General features: G+C 36.8%; 1 protein-coding gene across 1 annotated transcript in view; it reads right to left on the bottom strand.

Annotated features, from left to right (window-relative positions):
• TAF4B (TAF4b RNA polymerase II, TATA box binding protein (TBP)-associated factor, 105kDa) overlaps nt 1–20822 on the bottom strand; it is a 158398-nt gene that overhangs the window by 115115 nt on the left and 22461 nt on the right. The window contains exons 4-7 of the mRNA XM_006835034.1: nt 16543–16704; nt 16315–16437; nt 12002–12091; nt 5306–5923 (exon numbers count right to left, since the gene is read on the bottom strand). Of these exons, the coding sequence (XP_006835097.1) occupies nt 5306–5923; nt 12002–12091; nt 16315–16437; nt 16543–16704 (993 nt within the window). The remainder of the gene's footprint in view (nt 1–5305; nt 5924–12001; nt 12092–16314; nt 16438–16542; nt 16705–20822) is intronic.

Below are 20822 nucleotides of genomic sequence, written 5' to 3'. Positions count from 1 at the left end.
TAGGGGCCCTGTAGAGGGTTTCCGAGGAGCAGCTGGTGAGCTTGAACCATTGACCTTGCAATACCAACTGACTTTGCAGCCCAGCGAATTAACCCACAGTGCCACACTAAATGGACCGGTATTGGTCATTTTGAATCAGACAACGGTTTACTACGCCAGGAACAACAAATTGAAGAGCAATGGCATTGCATTCATCATCAAAAACATTTCCAGATAGATCATGAAGTTTATTGCTATCTGTATTGATATATGACAATATCAATAAGCCTATTTTAAGCAGGGACAGTGGTTCAAACTCACCAGCTATTCCTCGGAAACCCTATACAGTGTCTCTATGAGTCACAACCAACTCTCAGAGTCACTTAACAACAACAAAGAAGACCAGTTAATACCTTATTATTCAAATTCATGCACCAACCACTAAACCCAGTGATGATGAAATTGAAGAATTCTACCAACTTCTTTGGAGTCCTGCTGTGGTTCTGCTGAAGAAGCAATGAACTGCTAACCTAAAGGTCAGTGGTTCAAACCCACCAGTCCTTCCTTAGAAACACTATACAGGATTGCTGTGAGTCATACTGATATGATGGCACTTAACAACAACCATCTTCTTCAGTCTGAAACAGATCAAACATGCAACCCAGACGTATCACAATTACTGGTTGTGATGTCTCTTCTAGCTATAGTCTGTAACTTCAATCGAACAACATTTGTGTCCTGCTGAATCTGGGACAGAGGTGGGGAAGATACTGACAGAATGACATGATTCAGCTATGGATGTTCACAGTTCATTTTAATTGTAGAAGCTTTAAACTCTAGCATGGTTTAAAAAGAACCTTCTCAGAAGCAGGAGGGAGAGAGTTCTCAATACCATTATGAATAAAGAGCCAGGAGTGGAGTCTATCTTTTAGACCCCAAGATTCTTATACATTAAACCTCCTTGACCTAGGGACAGAAAGCTGTCTGACACCAGAAGTGTGGCAGGAGTAGCAGCAGCAGAACCCAGATCCAGAACACAAAAGAAAACAGTGGACTTCCCAGCCTATGAGGCAAGTAAAGCTCAGTGACTTTGGGCAGGAAACTTGCTTGTAGAGAGGGCTGACCCATGGTGCTGAGTGGGTCTTATAGTGGAATGGTATATCCTGCAGCTATTTATCAGCAACTGACTGAACAACTATACCCTAAGAATTGTCCAATCCTACACTGTAACCACCAAGAGTAACATTTAGTTTATGCTCCAAAATTTTTGTCAAACATATTTTGAATTAACTGTCTTGTTCAATAAAATTCAAACATGCTGTGGTTTTAAGAGGCTTTACTTTTAATTTTTGAGTCCCGGTGTAGTGCTGCAGGAAAAGCACTGGGCTACAAAGGTTGGTTTGAACCGAAAGGTCAGTGGAAACCTATACAGGGTCACTATGAGTCAAAACCAACTTGACGGCACTTAACAAAAACAACACTTTTAACTTTTGAGTGAAAAGTTAAACAATTTAGTTTTGCTAATAAAGTAAATCAGCTTTTGCTTATTATCTCTAGCTCATTTAAAATTAAAATATTTACGTTAAATTTAAAATAGCTTTTGCTCCATTGTTAATGAAATAGTTTCTTCACAAATAGTCCTAAGGAAAACGTTCAGCCATCACGACTCCTTTAGAGTTTATATTTTATTATCTAACTATCATCAGTAGTCTATAATCCAATCCATCTACATTCTTTAACTTTTTAAAAAACAACTCAAAGTTAAAAATGTTGAGCTCAACATTTGATTCAAATACATAACCTCATGTAACAAACAACTACTAAGTCAGACTGATAGATGGCCAAGAAGATTACCCATTTACAAGAACTGATTCCTTAGATGAAATTCAAAAACTACTAATTAGGCCCATATGCCAGTATTTTAAGCATTTGAGGACCAAAATATAAAAAGTACCATATTGTTGTTAATAAATGAAGAACCTAAACCTAAAATAAACTGAAAAATTCTAGTTGATTTACTTGAATAAGAGCTTTCACAGATCCCCCAGGAGGTAATATACAATAAATAATAAGAAAAGATACGCCAAAAATTTAAAAGGAGGGGCCTCTTCAACCAAGGATAAAAACATATCACTTGTTGACCAAAGAATCAACTACTCTGGGTAAGTAACATAGTTTCCAGTGAATTAGCAAAAACCTGCTGTCAAACCAGGGTAGTTGCTAAAGTGGAAAAGTTTATTGTTATGATGTAGCAGCAATTAGTTATAGGACTATTTATTAATACTACCTCCATCTATGTAAATGCCCATATTTGCTTGGTGCCCAGAGGAGAGTAACCCCTTGTTTTGTGATGGGTATTTTGCCACACATTTTAAAAAGTCACTGTGGTCCTCTCTATCTTATTGAGGTAGTGGCAATGACTATGCTTCAAAACCAGGAAACAGTATGGCCCATGTACCCGATTCAGGTTTGCAGCTTCTGACTGGTCCTAAAGTTTCCATAAAAAGTCATCCTTCTTTCTTGAAAGAAAAAAACACATATCACTTCATAAAATAATACTATGATAAAACCTAAATCTTGCAAAGGCAGATTAGAGAGAATTCTTTTTACAATCTGAAAGGGTGAAAATGCAAACATCTTACCCAAGAGGCAGGAAACTTACACAAACTTGAAGAAGAATCAGTTAAGAGTTAGAAATCAATCTAACATTAATAGAATTTTAAAATATATAATCAAATTTTAAAGGATTCAAATTACAAAATTTTAAAACCTGACATTAAACAAGATTTCTACACCTATTTCTTCAGATCACTGCTGGAAACAGTTCTTAACTGCACTGACCACAGATTTGATCCAGAATGGCAACTCTTGCATTTTAAATGATTATTTGCCATATTTCTCTTATGTATTATTAAAATATGTTATGCTATTTCTAACACCCTGTGTGTTTTCCTTCTTACTTAGACCTCAGATTAAACTCTAATACCTAGGTTGGAGCAGGAACAATGTTTTGTTCTGTTGTGCATAGGAGCACTATGAGTCAGTTCCCACTCAGCACTTAACAACAATGTATCTTAGGTGTCTAGTTGCTGACTTTTACCATTTTAATAGCTAAATAAAAATAGTAACATCAAATCTGTTAACTAAAATGGAAATAGGGGCCAAAGAAGGTAGAACATGTAAGGAACACTACATTGTTCCAAGTTTTTTTAAAGAATGAAAGCAGGAAGTTTAAAAAAAAAAATTTTTTTTTAAACCATTTTAAATATAAATAATCTAAAATTTGGCATTAGATTTCCTAATACATTTTTCTTGGTTGCAATTATTTTTAAAGTATAACAAGCCAAATCTATTAAATGCACACTGTCAAGATATTATTACCAGAAACAGTTTCCTGTTTCAGGGCACACCAAAAATCTTTAGAAGTTCTTGTCAGGAAACTAAAACCTAATTTTAAAAACACATTAGGTTCTAGTCTCTGATTTTCACTTGTTGAAGGCCATTGGATGAAGTCACTTAAAATTCTAGACTCTTAGTGCTCTCCCTGCTCCTACTTCACTATTGAGGTACTTTAAAATCCATTGTGCGCATATGACATATTTTAAAATCTCTAATTATTAAGTATTGTTTCACTTTACGAGACTATATTTTAAAGATGTTCAATAATGGTCAGTGCTGATTCAGGAATCAGCTACGGCCCATAAAGAGGAGTCCAGTTCTGTTCAGTGCTATCAAAACAAAGGTTTCTCCATGGAGCAATTGCTCTGTTCCAGTAGTTCCCATATCTTGTTGCTAAAACCAATGTTTTAGAAACATTGTTTTAAAAAATATTTTATCTCAAATTAAAATTAATCACACCTAAGCAGGCCCCTACCCAGAGAAGCAGCGATGCCTGAGATGGAGGCAGAGACGATGACGTGGAGAGATGGAGCGGCTACGGACTTCAGACAGAGAGGGAGAGGGGCTGTGTGCTGATGACCAGGGGACAGGCTTGCAGGGTATACCATTTGGTTGGTTGATGATGCATGGAGGGGATTGTAACCATGGCAATGAAACGATACACGATAGGATGAATGTAAAACTAATGTTCTCCCATGTAACTATCACATAATTCACAATAAAACATTAAAAAAAAAAAAAATTAATCACACCTAAAGTAGGGAAGGATGAAAACAGATTAGTCCTCAGGAAATGACTATCACTCTGTACCCACCCCAACATCTGACTCCTGGTCTGACTCCTGTCCAATTCTTGCCACCTGATTTCTCCTTTTCATTCTATGTTCAAAGTTGCCATTCTGCTTCTAAAGACAACCACCCGTAGACACAACCTTCTTAGCCAGATCAAGTTAACAAGGCTGGGAATTTTACAGATTATACTATTCTAAGAAGAAAAATACACTAAAACAAGAGATTCAAAGCAGAGCTTTTAACATGGAGACATACAAAAGAAAAAAAAGGGTAATTATCAGAAATCAAAAGAACAACTCTGTAACGGGTAAGATAAAACTTTACTTTAAAAAACATTATAAATTTTAATTACTTTGCCAAGTGCTATCTCCCATAGACTAATTATACTCCTGATGAAACTTGTTTTGTCCTGAAAACAGATAGGACACTAAAACTTAAGAATACTACCAGATAGAAAGTTAAAATTTCTTTCTTTCACCTAAGAACTCCAAAGCCACAACAGGTGTTTTTTTTTTTTTTTTTTTTTTTTGGGGGGGGGGGAAGAGTTGGTAATTACAATCTCTTTTCCACTATTCTCAAAGTCCCTCACAGTCGCCCTTCTTTCTTATCTTTTTAAAGAAGAGCTATCATTATTATCACCTGCGTAGTAGAAGGGTCAAGAAGTACTTAAATTGAATGTAAACATCAGCGAAAACCAAATCAGGGGACATTCTATAATATAACTACTCTCGACACCTGAAGCATTACAATATAATGAAAAACAACAAAAGGATGGGGAATATTGTAGATTCAAGGCATCTAAGAAAAATGACAATTAAATGTAATAGGCACTTTTTAAAACAGAAACAAGATCAGAAAATAAATAGCTATAAAGGGTATTATGAGGACAACGGGGAAATGTGACTAAGCCATACGTGATGATTAGTAGTACACTGGGGCTGTGTGTGTGTGTGTGTGCATGTGTGCATGCGTGTATGAAGAGAGAAAAGGACAAATATATAAAAATGTGCAAAATGTTAACAATTAGTCAAACTAGGTAAAAGGTACATAAGGGCTCATTTCATTAGTTTTGTCAGTTATCTAAAGATTTAAATTTTTCAAAATAAAAAACTGAAGAAGAAAGAGACGTTACTCACTAGTTGTTTGACTTTAACGGCCTGTGGCATGCCAGCTTGCTGTGACAGGATGGCACTTGGTTGTGCAAATTTGATTTGGACTGGAGTTTCAATGACAGGCTTGCTAGATGTGGTCCCAGAAAAAGTAACTACAGGTTTCACAGAAGGAAGGCAAATTGCTGCAGCTGAAGTGTCCCCAAAAGTTACCGATGGAAGAGCCAGTGACACTGCTGCTCCAGAAGCAACTGGTTTTTCAGGCTGAAGTGAGACTGTTGTAACGGTATTTGGTACTGAAGTCACAAGTGGTTTTGAAGTCTGAAGCAAAACAGTTCCAGCTGTTGTTCCTCCATGTACAGCAGCTGGACCTACAGAATGAAGTGTTACAACTCCAGTATTTGCTCCACCTGAACCAGCAAGTGGATTCTGAGTGTGTACTGCCACAGTTCTGGGGGCTGTTCCCCCAGAAACAGTAATTGTCTTTTCAGACTGGATTGCGGAGACTGCTGTTGTCACAACCGGAGAAGGTGTTGCTTTTACAGTACAGGTAGCAATAACTACCTCACTAGAGGTCTGCTGAACACACTGCTGAATAAAGCTCTGAGAGTTGGGCGTAAGTTGTCGTAAGGCAATCACACTTTTCTAGAAACACAAGAGAGGGAGGAAAAATAAATACGGATAAATAAGCACCTAATGAAATAATACTTAGTATTTCATCTCTTTATAACATAACAATAAATAAAAATCAAGTGTTTCTGTTGAGGAAATTTGGTATTACTTATTTATATACTATCAGTAAGGAGCTCTGGTAGCGTAGTGGTTACGAATCGGGCTGCGAACCTTAAGGTCAGCAGTTTGAAACTACCAGCTGCTCCACGGGAGAAAGATGAGGCTTTCTACTCCCGTAAGGATTTACACCCTCGGAAACCCTGTACAGGGTCGCTATGGGTCGGAACCGACTCGACGGCACTTAACAACAACAACAATACTATCAATAACAAGCATACAATCAATTTAAAGTCCGAAAGGATTAAACCAATAGGGGTTTTTTAAATACAATTCATGTCTCATTATTAAAAATTTTCTCTATCTCAATATCAATTTTGTAAAACACTGCATTATTTTTGTATGTGTTGTTTAAGTCCCATAATAGATCATTAACTTCCATATCTAAAAATATATTTGTACCAAAAGTCTCTTTGTTAAATAACTTCCATACTTTGGCTAGAAAGTCTTTAACCTAAACCTAACATACACAAATTTAAGACCAAAGGCAATTTTCTTTAATGCTGTTGTTGTTATGTGCCATGGAGTCAGTTCCGACTCATAGTGGCCCTGTACAGGGTTTTCAAGGCTGTAAATCTTTATGGGAGCAGAAAATCTCATCTTTCTCCCGCGAAACAGCTGGTAATTTCAAACCGCTAACCATGAGATTAGCAGCTCAACTCATAACCACTATGATACCAGAGCTCCTTACTTTTCTTTAATAGGGCTGGATATTTCCCAACTAGATTTTAAATCTATGTCTATGATTCTTTCCTAGTGAGTAAAGATAATTAAAATACTAGATTCTGTCTTTTCACCAATGAGCATTCTGTTTGTTTTCATTTTTGAATAAGAAAAAGATGTCAGAGAAAGTACCTAGTTGCCTGTCTTTTGGGGAATTTACAGGCTGTTTTTGATGATCCCATCGTTTAATAACACTTAAGCTATGTCAACTGGATACTAAGATCAATGAAAGTAATCACAAAGAAATACAATACTTAATAAGCAAATGAAATCTATGATTTCTCTTCTTCTATAAAAAGATGAAAAAAATTCATATCTGAAGACATTAAAAAAAAAAAAAAACCGTAAAGAAGAAAAGTAGAAAACCCCTCATAATCTCTTTCCATATTTTACAACGGACAGAAAACAAACTGCTTTGGAAATATACAAATAAAGTGATTTTTTTAAAAAATAAATTTCAACTAGAAATTTAAAATGAGTGGGGGATTTTGGATTAAAAAAAAAAATAGAAAGAAATGTTAAAGTCATATGAGACTTAAAAAGAGGTGACAAAATATATATGCATCTGAATTATCTCCTGCTCATCTGCCCAGGTCAGGACTTTTTCCATCTTAGTTGATGAAGTGAGACCAGAACACACCTAAACCAGGGCAATAAATAGACAGGGAAAATTACGGGTTAACACCCTGCAGGAAACTTAATCTCCCACTTAGAAAACAAGGACATTGCGCACACTGGATAGCAACCAAATCTTTTGAGTGACAAAGTCAGAAATGATATGTCATGCTCAAAGATGCCAACAAAAAGCATTGCTTTGAATATGTGTCACTACTCTCCATGGTCCAGGCAGTCCTTCTGGACCAGCTCCTGAAATGGCTCACTTTGCCTTTTCCAAGTTTCACATTCGAGGGTTCTGACCCATACTGTTTACCACTTTGGTTGTCTTTCTGCTTCATCCAAATTTTAAAAATTCAGGTCAGATCTGTTCCAATTTCACTTCATTGGTCATGAATGAACCAGTCTGAAGCCCTGGACTAGAGTTAACCTTAAATGTTGAGTCGCTTATCACATACAAAATGCAACACCCAAAGTCTTATGGATGAGGAAAACAAAATTCAAACACAATCATAACATGTAATTGTTGTGGTTATGTACTGTGGAGTCGGTTCTGACTCATAGTGACCCTGTACAAGGTTTCTGAGGCTATAAATCTTCATAGGAGTAGAAAGCCTCAACTTTTTCCCATGGAACAGCTGGTAGTTTCGAACTGCTGACTCTCGGGTTAGCTGCCTAATTCGTAACGACTACGCTACCAGAGCTCCTTTATAAGACATAATAGATCCATAGAAAACAAATAAGAAGTATAAATAGTTCATGATAATACCTGGTAATTTAAAGGTAGTGTTATCTAGCAAGCTGATTCAGTTAGCCTAAATTTTTTCGTATTGACCAAATCTGTGTCTTTCATCAAAAGATAGTCATCTCATGTCTAAAATGAAGAACACTGTTATCTAGTACCTACTCTGAAAAGACTGGCATGAAAATTAAGTATAAACAATGCAAATTAATAATATTTGCTCAGACATATGGCACAGAGTTGCTGTTGTTAAGTGCTGTTGAGTTGGAAGGTGCTTACTAAATTCTCTCTTCCCACGGTTCTTCAATACCTATGAAATATGAGGGGGCTTCATAACATTCATGGGAAACTTCCACTACCATTTAATTCCATTTTCCCATGAACTTTTTGAAGCCCTCTCATATCTACTCGAGTGGCCAGTGTTACACACATCTACTATAGCTCACAGAACCATGGCACAATCTCAAACCAAAGGAAGAACTGCCTCTGGCATCTCTATGGAGGGTCATCCAAAGACAGAGCACAAGTCATTTCAGCTAAAAAATTCTCAATTCCTTTTTTCCAAAGTATTATTCTGGCAAAATTTATGAAACACAAAATTTGGCATTTTAACTATTTTTAATTGTACGATTCAGTGACATTAATTACACTCACCATGTTGTGCAACTAATTCATCACTATCTGTTTTCAAATATTCTAACAGAAACTCATTACCCTCCAAGCAACAGTTCCTTAGTCCCTTCTCTTACCCATCCCTGATAAACACTAACAAAATTTCATTACTCTTTATTTTCTATTCTAAATTACTTTATATATTTATATAAGTGGAGTCACGGAATATTTGCCCTTTGGAGACTGAATAATTTCACTCAGCATGTTTTCAAGGTTTATCCATGTCATAGCATGCTTCAGAATTCCCTTTATGTCTGAAAATTATTCCATTGTATAAGGTTGCTAGGAGTTGGAATCAACTTGGTGGCAGTGGGTTTAGTTAGTGAATACAGCTAATCACATTTTGTGTGTATATTCATCTACTGACATACACTTGGGTTGTTTCTATCTTTTGGCAATTGTGAACAATGTTGGAATGAATTTTGATGTACAAGTATCTGCTTTGAGTCCCTGCTTTCAAGACTCTTGTGTATGTATCTTGGAGGAGAATTGCTAAATCATATAATAATTCTGTATTTAACCTTTTCAGGAATAAACAAATTCTTTTCAACATCAACTGCACAACTTTACATTGCTACCAGTTATGTCGAGGGTTTCAATTTCTCTCTATCCTGGTCAATAATTATTTTCTATTTTTCTGGTAATGGCCATCCTGTTATTGTTGCCATCAGATCGATTCTGACTCATACCAACACTATTATAACAAAGCAGAGTTTCCTAGGCTATAAACTTCATGGAGCAGACTGCCAGGTTAAACCAAGCTGTCCATTAGCAGTCGAGCTCTTAAACCACTGCATCATCAGGTATCCTTATAGGCATCCTATTAGCTGCTGCTTGTTGTTGTTGTTGTTAAGTGCCATCAAGTCGTTTCCGACCCATAGCAACCCTGAACAGGGTTTCCAAGGCTATAAATCTTTACGGGAGCAGAACACGCTTCATCTTTCTCCCACGGAACAGCTGGTAATTTCGAACTTTTCACCTTGCGGTTCCCAGCCCAATTTGTAACCACTTAGCAGTATCTTACTGTGGTTTTGATTGGCATTTCCCTAGTGACAATTGAACGTATTTTCATGTGTTTACTGGCCAATTGCATATCTTGTATTTCTCCTTTAAAGAAAGGTCTATTCAAGTCCTTTGTTGTTAAGTGCTGTTGAGTCGGTTCTGGATCACAGTAACCCTGTGTGGAGTGGCTTACAGTTAAGTGCTTAGCCTACATCACCACACCAGGACTCAATTTTTCATTTAGGCTGTTTGTCTTTTTTATTGTCATTATTGAATTATAAAAGCATTCTCAGTTTCTTTAGCCACACTCCATAGCAATAATTTGCATCCTCCTAATCACAACAAGGAGTCCTGGTGTGGTGCTGTGGGTTAATGCGCCAGACTGCAAAGCCGTTTGAACTGCAAGGTTGGCAGTTCAAGGTCACCAGCTGCTCACAGGGTCATTATGGGTTGGAAATGACTCGACGGCACTTAACAACAACAATCACAACAAATCAGCCTGGTCATGAGTCCTGATGTGGCTCAGTATGATAAGCACTGGATTTCTAACTGCAAGGAAGGCAGTTCAAACCCACTAGTCACTCCTCAAAAACTATATATATATAGGGTCGCTATGAGTTGGAACCAACCAGACAGCACTTAACTAGAAAAACAGTCAATCTGGTCAAGGCTTATTAAGTGGGTTATAAATTGCGCTGTTGACCACAAGGTCAGCAATGTGAATATAACAGGAGCTCTGCAGGAGAAAGACGAGGCAGGCTATGAGGCTTTCTGTGCCTGTAAAGAGTTGCAGCCTTGGAAACCCTATTCAGATGACTGAGTCAGAACTGACTCCACGGCACACAACCACCACCACAACCAATCAATCTGGTCACTCCCTTCTTTTATGAAGGAATAGAGTTTCCACGATGAAGCCTCTTTCATCTCCTCTAGACATTAACCAAAATCTTCCTATGAGCCACATCTCATTCTATTACTTGAAAATTGATGGAATGAGTCTTTAGAGTTCACTGCAACCCCAGATTTTTAATGGCTTAAAAATATTCGATTTGACTCCTTTTCAGTTTCTGAGTATCCAAAAGGAATTTTTGGATTGCCAACCAATCTCTCATTATCAAAGTTATAGTTCTCTATCAAAATTTTATTCAGTACAATAAATCCTAGTGAAAATGTTTACTAACAATGAAAATTAATTCTTAAAAATGACTTCCTTGGACACTAGCTACCCAAAATGGGGTGGGGGAGGGGGAAAGCGACAACAGCAAGAAGTGACTGGCTTACAAGCTTTCAAGAGGGAAGCTAGATTCACAGGGCATGGAGGAAGGTAGACTCTCCACTGAGTAGTATACAATCTGTCTAAGTGGGGCTGATGAAATAAAATCCGGATGGATCTCTTGTGACACAATAGTGAATAATTGTTATCTGGACTGCTTGTGAGGGTTGGAATTGTATAAAGGTGGACTTTTTTAGCAAAGAAGGGAGTGATTTTTTCAGCCTAAGAGTGGAGGTCCCTGAGACCATCAAGGGAGAAGAGTGGAGAGCGGGACCCTACCCAGAGAAGCAGCGATGCCTGAGATGGAGGCCGAGACGATGATGTGGAGAGATGGAAGTGTTGGGGACTTTAGACACAGAGAGGGAGAGGGGCTGTGTGCTGATGACCGGGGGGCGCAGGCTTGCAGTGTATACCCTTTGGTTGGTTGATGATGCATGGAGGGTATTGTAACCATAGCAATGAAATTATATACTATAGGATGAATGTAAAACTAATGTTCTCCCATGTAAACTATCCCATAATTCACAATAAAACATTTAAAATAATAATAATAACATCCTTCTCACCAAACTAAGTACGATATGGTTTATTATTTCTAAAAGAATGAGTCATTAAAACAAATCAGAAAGCTCTATTTTCAAGCATATTCAAAAGTCCTTGCTACATTTCTTTACAAGCATTAAACAGTATTAAGTTATATTCGTGAATGATATCACTTGTTTTCACAGCATAATCTGAAAAATATGGATTATGAACATGCTGTCCAGTTTATAATAGAACTGAGAACTTCCTCTCACATTCCTAGAATCATCACAATGAACTGACACACTCAAATATATACTAGAGCTTAAATTATTTTAACTTAATCTAACACAAATAAATTCTTCAAAGTAGCATAGAACTCTACCTTCAGAAAAGGAACTAGATGTGGCTGAGGTGAAGACTTAAGTTCAACATACAATTTTCTAGTAAATTCTTCTGCTTCAATTTTCGCATCCTGAGGAATGAGAGAAACAAACATATTTTTAAGTCTATAAATAATTAAGAGGCAAAATACATAACTCATAATTATATATATGCTTTGCTATCCTGACACAAATGGTAGAGTTTCATCATTAATAATGGGCAATTTTTGTTCATGTCACCTGTAAAATGAGTACATATGAACAATGATTACAGAGAATAAAGACTTTTTTATTTAAGATCCTAGGAAACAAAGTAACAGAAAAACTGCAACTAAATACTGCTACATTATTATAGTCTTATCAATAACTGGAGTTCTTAACAACATCAATAATTAGGAAGTGAAAACACACAGAAATTCTAAATTTCTCGCATTTAACTTGGTGTTGTTAAGTGCCTTCAAGTAAATTCCAACTCATAGCAAGCCTCCATATAGGGTTTCAGAGGCTTTTTGAAATCTTTGTGGGAACAGAAAGCCTCATCTTTCTTCTGTCTGTTGGGCTCCAATCACAGACCTTATGGTTCCCAGTCCTGTGCTTATTATGTGGAGTCACTGTGCCCCCAGATTTAACTTGTTGTTGTGAAGTGCCATCGAGTCAGTTCCAACCCACAGCGACCCTGTATAGGGTTTCCAAGGAGCTGCTGGTGAGCTTGAACCGCCAATCTAGCAGTTCAAACAGATTTGCAGTCTGGCACATTAACTCACAGCACCATACCAGGACTCTATAATTTCTTTGTTTTTAAGTTTTTTTAAATTACAAGTACAAAGTTAATTTTGTTATTTGAGAATACTATTCATTGCAAAGCCATAACTGCTGTTGCTCAGTGCTGTGAAATTGAAGCCGACCCACAGCAATCCTGTATAGGATTTCCGTGGAGTAGCTGGTGAGCTTGAGTCACCAACTTTGCAGTCCGGGGCATTATCCTGTAGTGCCACACCAGGACTACAAAGCTATACTAGATCAACTATTTCCCAAAAGAACTGACAAACCTTTGTTATTGTTGTTGTTAAGTGCCATAGAGTTGTTAAGTGCCATAGACTCACGCGACCCTGTACAGGGTTTCTAAGGAGCAGCTGGTGAGTTTAAACCACCAACTTCGTAGATCAAACCGACCTTTCGGTCTAGTGCTTTATCCCACAGTGCCAAACCAGGAATCCCAAGAAACCTTTACATGTTGTTTAATGCTCTAAGTCTTTCTTGTGATATGTCTAAATTATTTCCACGGTAAAAGAAAAAATTGCTTTGGCCTTTGTGTTGGTACTTATACTGAAGGTACAAAAGCAGCAGTGGGTTAAACTGCTAGCAGTAACAACAAATTTTAATAGTTATCATAATATGCTCCATCACTATGCACTTCTTATGCTAGTTTAACTTTTAAAATCTCCTCAAAGAAGCAGTAAAGATGATTTGTTTTACTAAATCTCAACTCTTCAGTACATGTTTTTTTTAATATGTGTGCAAAATATTATGCTGCAGGGCAAAGTAAGATGCTCAAGGAAAGTCATTTTGTGAGTTGAACTACCTTATTTTTCTTAGAGCATTATCTTTACTAGAAAGAATGACACACTATTCTTATTCAGGTTAGAATATTTGACTTTTGCTATCTCAAAAACAATGTGGGCTCAAATAACAATTGCATTATTTGTTGCCAAAAGTATCTCAAACCAAAATTTAAAATTTGGAAAATGTGTATCTACTACTCTGTACCTGATAGATTTCCAGCATGTAAAGTACTCTTCTAACTGGTATTGTTTTCAAGTGGGGGTGAAATATTTTTTCTAATGGTGGTGTTGCTGTTGTTAAGTGGGGGTGAAATTAACCTGCATCATTTTTTTACCTTAAATTATCAAATCTGTCAACATTTGGAATATCTGCATAAATCAGAGACCTAATATTTTTCAAATGATCAATGTATGATGTTACAAAACCAGTATACCTGGACAAAAGAGCAATTCAATGTGCAAAATGAGTTGACACTAAAGAAAATCCACAATGATCTAGAGAAAAGCTATAAAAATACTGACTTCTTCAACAAAATTAGTATGCCATAAGGTATCCTGGTGTGGCACTTAGATCATCACTGGACAGTGAACCACAAGGTCAGTGGTTCAAACCTACCAGCTTCTCCTTGGAAACCCTATACAGGGTCCCTATGAGTTAGAACTGACTCAACAGCACTTAACAAATGGTTCAGAAAATACAGCAGATTTGAGAATCTAGCTATCTTCTAGAATGTTAGACATTAGATTTATGAAATATAAAACAATGTCAAACTTTCCACAAAATAGCTTTTCGTTTTGTAAACTATAGTTGGTTCTCATAAAAATCCTACATATATTAATATGCAATAGATTTGTTGTTTTAAAATTAATTTTCTAATTAATAGTTTGTCTTAATTTCAACACCACATAAAGAAAATGCCTTTGTGAAGTCCTCAATTTTCAAACATATTAATGTATCCCAAGAATAAAATGTTTGAAAAGTACTGTTTTTAAGATAAATAAACCCACTGACATTGAGTCTACTCAGATCCCTAGTGATCCTATAGGAGTGAGTAGAACTTCCCCCGCAGGGTTTCCAAAGCTGTCAATCTTTAAGGAAGCAGCAGTAGGATCAAACAGCCAACCTTTCAGTTAGTAGTCAAGTACTTTAACCTATGCACCACACTAAGGCCCCTTCTAGACGAAATAGGTCTTGTTGAAATAGAAAGAGTATTTGATTCATTCCTACTGCTCCTATCTATTTGCAAAAGTTCACAAAAATTGTGTTTAGAAATTTTATTGGATGCATGTTCCTTTCCATCAAGTCTCTCCATCAAGAGTATTCCTTCTCAGCGAACAAGTGAGTAGATCCCCCTTTCAAGGCCAGTACACCTTGAAAATAGAAGATCACAACTCAGTGTTTACTTTTTAAAAAATGCTCATGCTGTAGTCAGAGTGAATAGAGGTAAATGCTGTTAACCACTGGTGCATGGAGGGGATTGCAACCATGCAATGAAGCAAAGTATATGATTTGTTAATGTAAAATTGATGTCATCTGCTCTGTAAAACTCCACTGAATTCACAATAAACAAGTTTTTTAAAAAAATGCTAAGAAGTTAAAATGAAAACATCTTTATATGACTCATAATTCAAAATTTCTCAAATTAAAAAAAACAAAGCCACTCATAGCAACCCGATAGTACAGAGTAGAACTGCTCCATAGTGTTTCCAAGGCTGTGATCTTTATGGAAGCAAACTGCCACATCTTTCTCCTGTGGAGCAGCGGGTGGGCTCAAACCGCCAACCATTTGGTTAGTAGCCAAGCACTTTAACCACTATTACGATGAAACAGCTTGCAAAATAGAAAACTAACCATAGATAGCATTAAAAACAATAGTAAAAAAGGTATTTTAATTATTGATAAACTATGCTTGCTTTTCTAATCGATGTTTGAGATATATACATATTTTCCTTCAGGAAAGTATTTTTAAACGAAAAATATACAAAAGTCCTAATTTGTAAGGTCAGAAAAGTCTATAGATTTCAAGAGCTCAACAAATTCAAATTTAGATTGATTTGCTATACCCTCAGCATATTTCTTAAGCATATGGTAAAACATTTCTAATTTCCATCTTCATCCTTAGTATATCTAAATATTTTAACTGAAAGAGGCTATAAGGAAATAAAGCAGCATAAATTGACAGTATTCTGGCACTTGCAGAGATATCAGAGATCATCTTATAAATAAGGGAACTAAAGTCTAAGAAGATGAACTTTCAGAAGTTACTAAAAACTCATTGTTTGGGCATAAACAACGTATGTTGGGTTTTTTTTTTTTATAACCTGGCTTTCTAACATTATATAATTCTAATAACAATTTCCCACTTGATCAAATAAGGAGCTCTGGTAGTGTAGTGGTTATGAATCGGTCTGCTAATCTCAAGGTCAGCAGTTCGAAACAAGCAGCTGTTCTGTGGGAGAAATATGAGGCTTTCTGCTCCTGTACAGATTTACAGCCTAGGAAACCCTACACAGGGTCGCTCGGAGTCAGAACGACTCCACGGCACACACCCACCACCACCACTTGATCAAGTAGTCTATCTTCTACAGTAGAGTCAGCACTGGACCGTGAACCACAAAGTCAGAAGTTCAAATCCACCAGCTGCTCCTTGTGAACCCTATACAGGGTCGCTATGAGTCGGAATCGACTTGACAGCACTTTTAACAACAACAACAAATGGAGATTTGCAAACTTTTTTAAAAAAACAACTTACCAAAAGTTGCTCCACCAATTTCTTCACATTCTGTCCCATTTCTGGGGACTGTGATCCGCTACATGCTAACTTTATTAGCATTGCAAGCAAGTTCTTACATTTATTCACATTTTCTAACATCATCTAAATAAATACGGAGATAAAATGTAAACAATCAAATGTTAGCAGGAAAATAAAATTTGAGGAATTTTATAAGCAATTGTAGTTAGAATACACATGAAAACTTACTGGAGAAAGATTAATCTGAGCAACAGCTGAATTCTCTGTTTTGAGATTGGGTTCACAGGAGGAGACGGGTGATACTCCAAAACTTGAAGGCTTCTGGGTTGTTACAGTAGTCAGTGGCTTTACAGGAGTAACTGTGACAACACTGGTTGTCACAGGCATAGGCTGAAATATAAAAGTAGTATGTATTTAGATTCACAGTACTATGATACCTTAGTAGATGTTTCATTTCTCATTAAGCTTATTACAAATGAATTTTGACATTTTTATTTTTGTTAGGCTCTACTAAGCCAAGGCAATATAAAAACTTTGGAGTGTAGTAGATCTGGATTCCAATCATTCTACTAAATGAATAATCTCAGGACAGTTACTAAATCCTGCTAACCTCCCGAATGCCTTCTAGATAAAACAAGCAAGGTAACAGGACCTGTTATCCTAAGGCTGTAGGAATCCTGGTGTGGCCTGTGGGTCAATGTGCTGGAGTGCAAAGTCAGTTTGAACTGCAAGGTCGCTAGTTCAAGCTCACCAGCTGCTTCATAGAAACCCTACACAAGGTTGCTATGAGTCGGAACCAACTTGATGGCACTTAATAACAATAATCCTAAAGCTTTATGTGGACAAAATGTGCTAAACAAATTGTCCTCAAAAATATTAATACATCTCCAAGATGGGTTTAAGGAGCTCTGGTAACACAGTGGTTACGAGTTGGGCTGCTAACCTCAAGTTCAGCAGTTCCAAACCACCAGCAGTTCCATAGGAGAAAGATGAGGTTTTTCTGCTCCTGTAAAGATTTACAGCCACGGAAACCCTATGCAGGGTCGCTATGAGTCGGAACCGACTCCACGGCACGCCACCAAGATAGGTTTGAAATGACTAGTCCTTTGGAGTCCTGGTGTGGTGCTGTAGGATAAGCACTGCCAAGAGCAAGACAGACAGTTCATACCCACACCAGCAGCTCCTTGGAATCCCGATAAAGTATCACTATGAGTCAGACACTACTCAACAGCACTTAAGAATCAGAATCTTTATGTGAAAATAGATTCCCTGCTCTGTAATGCTCTGCTTTTGCTAAAATATGTAAGCAAAGAGATCTATTGTTTCTTATTTCCTAATAATCTGCTTTTACATAGACTATCAGAGTAAGTATAAGAATATTACAAATGTGATATTGTGTTCACACTGAAAATAATTTTAGTAGTTGCTTCCACCCTTCATTGAAATGAGATGTGATTCTAGCACCACCTACAGGATAAAAAAGTTTAACACAAAGAAAAACAAGAAGTAATTTAGAAAATCACATTATCATAAAGCAATAATCTAATGTTCAAAAGACAAACACAAAAAGTTACAAGACATGAGAAGTCTGTGAAGAAGGAAGCAGAAAAATATTTATAATTTACATAGAAAATGCAGTCTTGTCTAATAATTTTAACTTAAATGCAGATTCCTGTCATCTTCAAGGATTTTCCTGTAATAGTGAATTCAAATGTATAACAAAATTTTCTATTTATGAAAACTTGGAGGAATTATTAGGCAAGAATGCTTTGGGAATAAAATTGAAAATGAAAAAAACTACTGATTAAAGATAAACAGAACTCAATGAAATATTATGCAATAACAGCAAAATTTTTAACTACACTAACATTAACACAATTTCACTAAATATAAGGAAAGCAACAAAATCTCTGAAGCAATATTTACAATTAAGTCTCCATCTTTTGACTACTCTGTTTATCAGAGACAATTACTGGACAGTTTTCTCTGAATACTTCGGGAGATTTTCTAATAAACTTTGAGGGTTTTATATAATAAAGACTTTTTTCAGTGAGTCTATTTTCTAATCAACTTTTTATTCTTTCCTTTACTGTATTTAAGAAAATATAATCTGGAATTTTAGCTGGTGATTATGATCACTTTTGGGATTAAAGGCAAAATTTCCTAAGAGACTGTTGTTTACCTTATGACGCCAAATAAGTCCCAGTGAAATTTAAGGTCAGGAAAACATGCTATTTTTTTTTACAAGAATGAGCATTTATGGCAATTTTACTTTCCTTGTCAATATTTTATTGTATACAACAAAAACTGCTACTTTAAACTGTTTCTAACATGTTGTAGTTAAGTGGAACATAGTCGGTTCTGACTCATAGCAATCCTGTATTATAGGGTTTCCGAGTAGCAGCTGGTGAGTTTGAATGGCCAACCTTGCAGTTCATACACAACTTGCTGTCCAGTGCTTATTCTACAATGCCACATTAAGATTGTTGCCGTTGGTGTCATTATATGCTATAAAGTCAGTTACAATTCACAGTGATGCTGTATAGAATTTCCAAGGAGCAGCTGGTGAATTTGAATCGCCGACCTTGCAGTTCAAAAATACCTTACAGTCTAGTGCTTATACTACAATACCACACCAGGACTCCCATATCTAGATTGTTGTTGTTGTTGTTGTTACGTGACATCGAGTCAGTTCTGACTCATAGCGACCCTGTATAGGGTTTCCAAGGAGCAACTGGTAAGCTTGAACCAACAACCTTGTAGTTCAAACGGCTTTGCAGTCTGGCGCATTAATCCACAGCACCACAACAGGACTACATATCTAGATTGTTGTTGCTGTTGTTAAGTGCCATCAAGTCGGGTCCGACCCATAGCGACCCTGTACGGGGTTTCCAAGGGTGTAATCTTTACGGGAGTAGAAAGCCTCATCTTTCTCCCGCGGAGCGGCTGGTAGTTTCGAACCGCTGACCTTAAGGTTCACAGCCCGATTCGTAAGCACTACACTACCATATCTAGATTAGGGGTCTGAAATTCTTTTTTCAAAGGGCTAGAGAGCAAATATTTTAGACTTTGCAAACCATACAGTCTCTGTTGGCACTATTAATCTTTGTTTTTGTAGTCCTAAAACAACTCTAGAAAATGTGTAATGAGTGGGCATCACTGTGAGCTAGTATAACTTCATTTATAAAAAAGGCAGCAAGTATGGTATGGCTAACCCCTGATTTAGTATGATTCTGGGTCTGGAGTTTTGCCTTTTCCATCTCTAAAACCAAGAAAAATTTTATTCTTAAAATCATGCTTTGTCATTATTAAATAGATAACTCAGCTTGTATCTAGACTCACCCATGATACATGCATGTTTTCCAAGGCTACACTGGCACTAATTAGGCATGCTCTGCAAGCAAGAGTGGAAAAGGGTAGAAAATATATGAATCTGTGTGGAAACCAGTAATACAGAAGCACTGGAATTATTCAAACTTAGGAGACAAAGCTGTATTTCAAGGAGAATCATTTCTGTACCTGTCTGAAAGCTCAGTCATTTTAGGTTTTCTGGTATTTCCTTGATGTTCTTGTTGTTAGGTATCATCGAGTGGGTTCCAACTCACAGCGATCAAGTGGACAACAGAATGAAACACTGCCCGGTCCTGCGCCATACTCACAATTGTTATGTTTGAGTGTACTGTTGCTGCCACTGTGTCAATTCATCTTGTTGAGGGTCTTCCTCCTTTTCACTAACCCCTATCCTTTACACCAAGCATGATATTCTTCTCCAGGAACTGGTCCCTCCTGACAATATGTTTGAAGTGTGAAAGGCAAAGTCTCACCATCTCCTTTTCTAAAAAGCATCTGGGCACACTTCGTCCAAGACAAATTTGTTTTTTCTTATGGCAATCCATGGTCCTTTCAATATTCTTCTCCAACACCATAATTCACATGCATTACTGGTCTTTCATATTCATTGTGCAACTGAGGCATGTGTATAAAGCCACTTGAAAAAACTATGTCTTGGGTCAGCAGATTTGCCTAATACATTATGTCAGTTGATTTCTAGGCTGTTGCTTTCTTTAAGTGTTAGCTGTGGATCCAAGCAAAATGATATCTTTGGCAACTTCCATATTTTCTCCATTTATCATAATGTTATTTAATGGTCCAGTTGTGAGGACTTTTGTTTTCTTTCCATTGAGGTGCAATCCATATTGAAGACTGCAGTCTTTAATCTTCATCAGTTAAGTATTTCAAGTCTCTTCTCTTCTAGAATGCAAGGTTATGTATCTGAATATTACAGATTGTTAATAAGTCTTCCTCCAATCCTGCTCTCATATACTTCTTGAGAAGGAAAAATATAATCCAGCTTCTCAGGTGATTTGTTCAACATACAGATTGAGTAAATATGGTAAAAGGATACAATTATGGTGTGCATCTTTCCTCATTTTAAAACGTTCAATAGCTCCTTATTCTGTTCTAACAACTGCCTCTTGATCTATGTACAGGTCCTCCAGAGCACAACT

This window comes from Chrysochloris asiatica, unplaced genomic scaffold, assembly GCF_000296735.1.
Source record: "Chrysochloris asiatica unplaced genomic scaffold, ChrAsi1.0 scaffold00015, whole genome shotgun sequence".
Lineage (NCBI taxonomy): Eukaryota > Metazoa > Chordata > Mammalia > Afrosoricida > Chrysochloridae > Chrysochloris > Chrysochloris asiatica.
The sequence above is the reverse complement of the archived record's forward strand: the minus strand, read 5'-3'. Positions and strand labels throughout refer to the sequence as shown.